This window comes from Nansenia antarctica (assembly GCF_963989245.1).
Source record: "Nansenia antarctica genome assembly, chromosome: 1".
In the NCBI taxonomy this organism is placed as follows: domain Eukaryota; kingdom Metazoa; phylum Chordata; class Actinopteri; order Argentiniformes; family Microstomatidae; genus Nansenia; species Nansenia antarctica.
The window spans coordinates 75,772,216-75,776,431 of NC_137674.1; the positions used below are offsets into that span (position 1 = coordinate 75,772,216).

At 51.9% G+C, this 4,216-nt stretch overlaps 1 protein-coding gene across 2 annotated transcripts in view; it reads right to left on the reverse strand.

The window, feature by feature from the left end:
* Positions 1-381: 381 nt before the first annotated feature.
* The window catches only part of dhx38 (DEAH (Asp-Glu-Ala-His) box polypeptide 38), a 33,464-nt gene continuing 29,629 nt past the window's right edge, over positions 382-4,216 (reverse strand). For both annotated transcript variants that reach the window (XM_080549270.1, XM_080549269.1), the window contains exon 26: positions 382-1,504. In XM_080549270.1, the coding sequence (XP_080405396.1) occupies positions 1,420-1,504 (85 nt within the window). In that variant the 3' untranslated portion in view covers positions 382-1,419. The remainder of the gene's footprint in view (positions 1,505-4,216) is intronic.

Genomic DNA, 4,216 nt, shown 5'->3' on the forward strand with positions numbered 1-4,216 from the left:
AACCACACGTCAACCACACGTCTCTGTCAACCACACATCAACCACACGTCTCTGTCAACCACACGTCTCTGTCAACCACACGTCAACCACACGTCTCTGTCAACCACATGTCTCTGTCAACCACATGTCTCTGTCAACCACATGTCTCTGTCAACCACATGTCTCTGTCAACCACACGTCTCTGTCAACCACACGTCTCTGTCAACCACATGTCTCTGTCAACCACATGTCTCTGTCAACCACATGTCTCTGTCAAGCACACGTCTCTGTCAAGCACACGTCTCTGTCAACCACATGTCAACCACACGTCTCTGTCAAGCACACGTCTCTGTCAACCACACGTCTCTGTCAACCACACGTCTCTGTCAACCACACGTCAACCACACGTCTCTGTCAACCACACGTCTCTGTCAACCACACGTCAACCACACGTCTCTGTCAACCACACGTCTCTGTCAACCACACGTCTCTGTCAACCACACGTCTCTGTCAAGCACACGTCTCTGTCAAGCACACGTCTCTGTCAACCACATGTCAACCACATGTCTCTGTCAAGCACACGTCTCTGTCAACCACATGTCAACCACATGTCTCTGTCAACCACACGTCTCTGTCAACCACACGTCTCTGTCAACCACATGTCTCTGTCAACCACACGTCTCTGTCAACCACACGTCTCTGTCAAGCACACGTGGCACCACAGTGAAATCAGGCTCGTTTGGACCCAGCGTGCCACTTCTAATGACTCTGGAAGCACAACGCAACACTATTGAAACATGGTTAATATTGACACAGAGACACTAGCACTACCACCAAGGACACAGGCCCCCCCACGTTGAGTACAGCTGGAGAGGGAGCACAAACATTTCCCGCTAAGAAAATTGTGCAGCCGGTTTCCGACTGTTTGAGAACTATGATACAGAATGGACTAGATTTTTCAAAGGTATATCAAATACCCTTTTTAAAAGACTATACATTTCCAATGACTTCTGTAAACCAAGTTCCACACAAAAACATGTTCATAATTTTTGCTTCCATCTTCTTTTTTGTTGTTGTTCTTTTCTTCTTTTTTTTTCTTCTTTTTTTTTACTATCACAGAAACACAAAATACTGCATTCTAATGGGCGTATGTCTCTCTGCGAAAGACAGTGGAGGGAAGCATTGTGGATTGAGCTGGAGGAAAAGAGCTGTGCTGCTGTTGGAGCCTCATGCGTTATACAAGTTCTCCCTCTGGTGGCGGGACTGCAGACGTATTGAGTGACAGTGTCCTCACAGTGAGACCCACCCTGATTCCCAGGCTGTTAGTGTCTATGCGATGGGATGGTTCAGATGCAGGTGATATAGAGTGGCAGGTCCAAGCGTGTTTGTGTGTGCGTGTGTGTGTGTGTTACTTGTTGACAGGGGCTGGGTGGGGGGGCTTTACAACCCAAAGCGAGCTGGGGTGCGCTTGGGGGTCATGGGGGCCACCTCCTCCTTCCTCCCGGGGGTGACGATTTTCACAGCCCTGCGGAGAGAAAAGAGAAGAGAAAAGAAGTTACAAAAAAACCATATCAGTAATGAAGGAAAACAAGAAAAAAAGAGAACTTTTGAGAACGCATTGATGCTCATCAGCATAATACTGGATAGACACAACTCCACCCTCCCTCCCTTCCTTCCTTCCACCGTGTGAAAGGAGAGCTGTGGTCAGCCGAGGTGAGGGAGGCTTGTCGGGGCTAGCTGCTCGGGGCTAGCTGGGGAGCTAGCTGACAGAGGGACTAGAGTCAAATGAAGGGGCAGTTTGTCTGTCTGTGGGGACCGGCGGTACACAGAGGCCTGACAGCACAATCTATCATCTTTAATTACAGCAGCGCGACACCCTGACACTAGCTCGCCAGCACTCCCTTCGCTCTCTCTCTCTACACACACACACACACACACACACACACACACACCCACCCACCCACCCATCAGGCCATAACCCCCTTCTTCACTGTCTCACTGTGTCTCCCTGTCCTCCCTCCTCTCCCCCCTCCCTCCCCTCCTCTTCCCCGTTCCACCTCTCCTCTCCTCAGTCCAGGTAGAGGCATGTTCTGCACTAGTCACCTTTCAGTCCAAACGGCGTTCTCTTAAGACGAGGGAGGGAGGATGTGGAGGCGTGAGGAGGACAGCACTGTCTGAGATTAAACACAAATCCTAACTAATGTGCCCCCTTTACATAATCCTCTGTGGAAAAGATGAGTTTGGAAGCGAGTCCTTCAGACACACACACACACCCACACACACACACCCACACACACCTTTTTCTCCTTTTCCAGCACCTTAAGAGCTGAGAGCCTCTTCTCTCTTCACACAAGCACATCGCGGGACTATGGAGGATTGCACTCCCCATTACCTCAACAACTACTATGACTACCACCACTACTACTGTTACTATGACTACCACCACCACTACTACTATTACCACCACCACTACTACTACCACCACCACTACTACTATTACTATTACTATTACTATTCTTCTATCCAAGATGGCGGCGCGTTTACACGCGAGGCTGGGAGAGCTCCCGACGTTGGTGCTTTTTAGTGTTTTTAAGTACATTTGTATGTACATTTTTATATCAGTACTTATAGGGAACTGTTGTGTAAATAGTACCTACAGCAGACTAGACTTACTAGAAGTTGGTGCGCAAAACGAGAAGACAGTAACAGCGGAATTCTTGAAGCAACAAAGGATCCCACACGACATCGCTCGCTCGCCGGGAGAACAATGGTACACAATCCCGACCCTGAGACGCAAACGACGGCGTCGAGACCGTAAGCAACGCCGAGGCCGCAGGGGAGGCCTGCTAGCTAGGCTAAGGAGGAGCCCGGATAAACCAGCTTTGCCGAGTATATTCCTCTCTAACGTAAGATCCCTAGCTAACAAGATGGACGAACTGAGACTGCAGGTTGCTTCCAACAACACCGTGGGGGACAGCTGTGTGATTATTCTCACAGAAACCTGGCTCAGCGCTTCCATTGTTGACTCTGCGGTCGCGCTACAAGGCCGCACTTTACACCGTGCAGACAGGACTTTGCTTAGCGAGAAGACGCGCGGAGGCGGCCTGATCATATCTACGAAGGACAGCTGGTGCTTAAACACAAAAACTGTAAGTAGCCACTGCTCCCCAGACCTGGAATACTTGACTGTTAAATGCCGACCCACATACCTCCCGAGGGAACTTCAGAGCCAACAGGCTCACAGCCGCGGAGGACGACCCCCTGCTGGCGGAAGAGCTGAACTCCTTCTACGCCCGGTTCGACGAGGGGCGAACGGAGGTAACCACAACACAAACACCACTCTCTCCAGCTCTCAGCAGCCTCGCAGTTTTCACCAACATCTTCAACCAGTCCCTGTCCCAGGCCACCATCCCACCCTGCCTGAAAACCTCAACAATCATCCCAGTCCCGAAGAAAAGCCCGGTGAGCTGCCTAAACGACTACCGCCCGGTGGCACTCACACCAATCATCATGAAGTGCTTCGAGAAACTGGTCCGGGCCCACATAGTCACACGCCTCCCGCCCAACCTGGATCCATACCAGTTCGCCTACAGAGCCCACAGGTCCACAGAGGACGCCATCGCGACGACTCTCCACTCCACTCTATCCCACCTGGAGAGGGGGAACAGCTACGCGAGACTGCTCTTTGTGGACTTCAGCTCTGCCTTCAACACCAACCTTCCAGACAGGCTAGTGACCAAACTACTAGACCTGGGACTATCACACTCCATCTGTGCATGGATCAAGGACTTCCTGTCTGACCGCCCCAGAGGGTGCGGGTGGGCTCCCACACCTCCACAGCCCTCAGACTCAGCACTGGGTCCCCCCAGGGCTGCGTGCTAAGCCCCATCCTCTACAACCTCTACACCTACGACTTCACCCCCGTCCACCCCAGCAACTCCATCATAAAGTTTGCAGACGACACCACCGTGGTGGGCTGCATCTCGGGGGGGGACGAGGCGGCGTACAGGGATGAGGTGGAGCAGCTGCGCAAGCTGTGCAAGGTTAACAACCTGCTGCTGAACCAGTCAAAGACCCAGGAAATCATCGTGGACTTCAGGAGGAAAAAATCTGAGGTCCAGCCCCTGCTCGTCGATGGAGGGAGCGTGGAGAGAGTCTCAACCCTCCGATTCCTGGGGGTGCACATACAGGACGACCTGTCCTGGAAGACCAACACAGCAGCCATCATCAAGAAGGC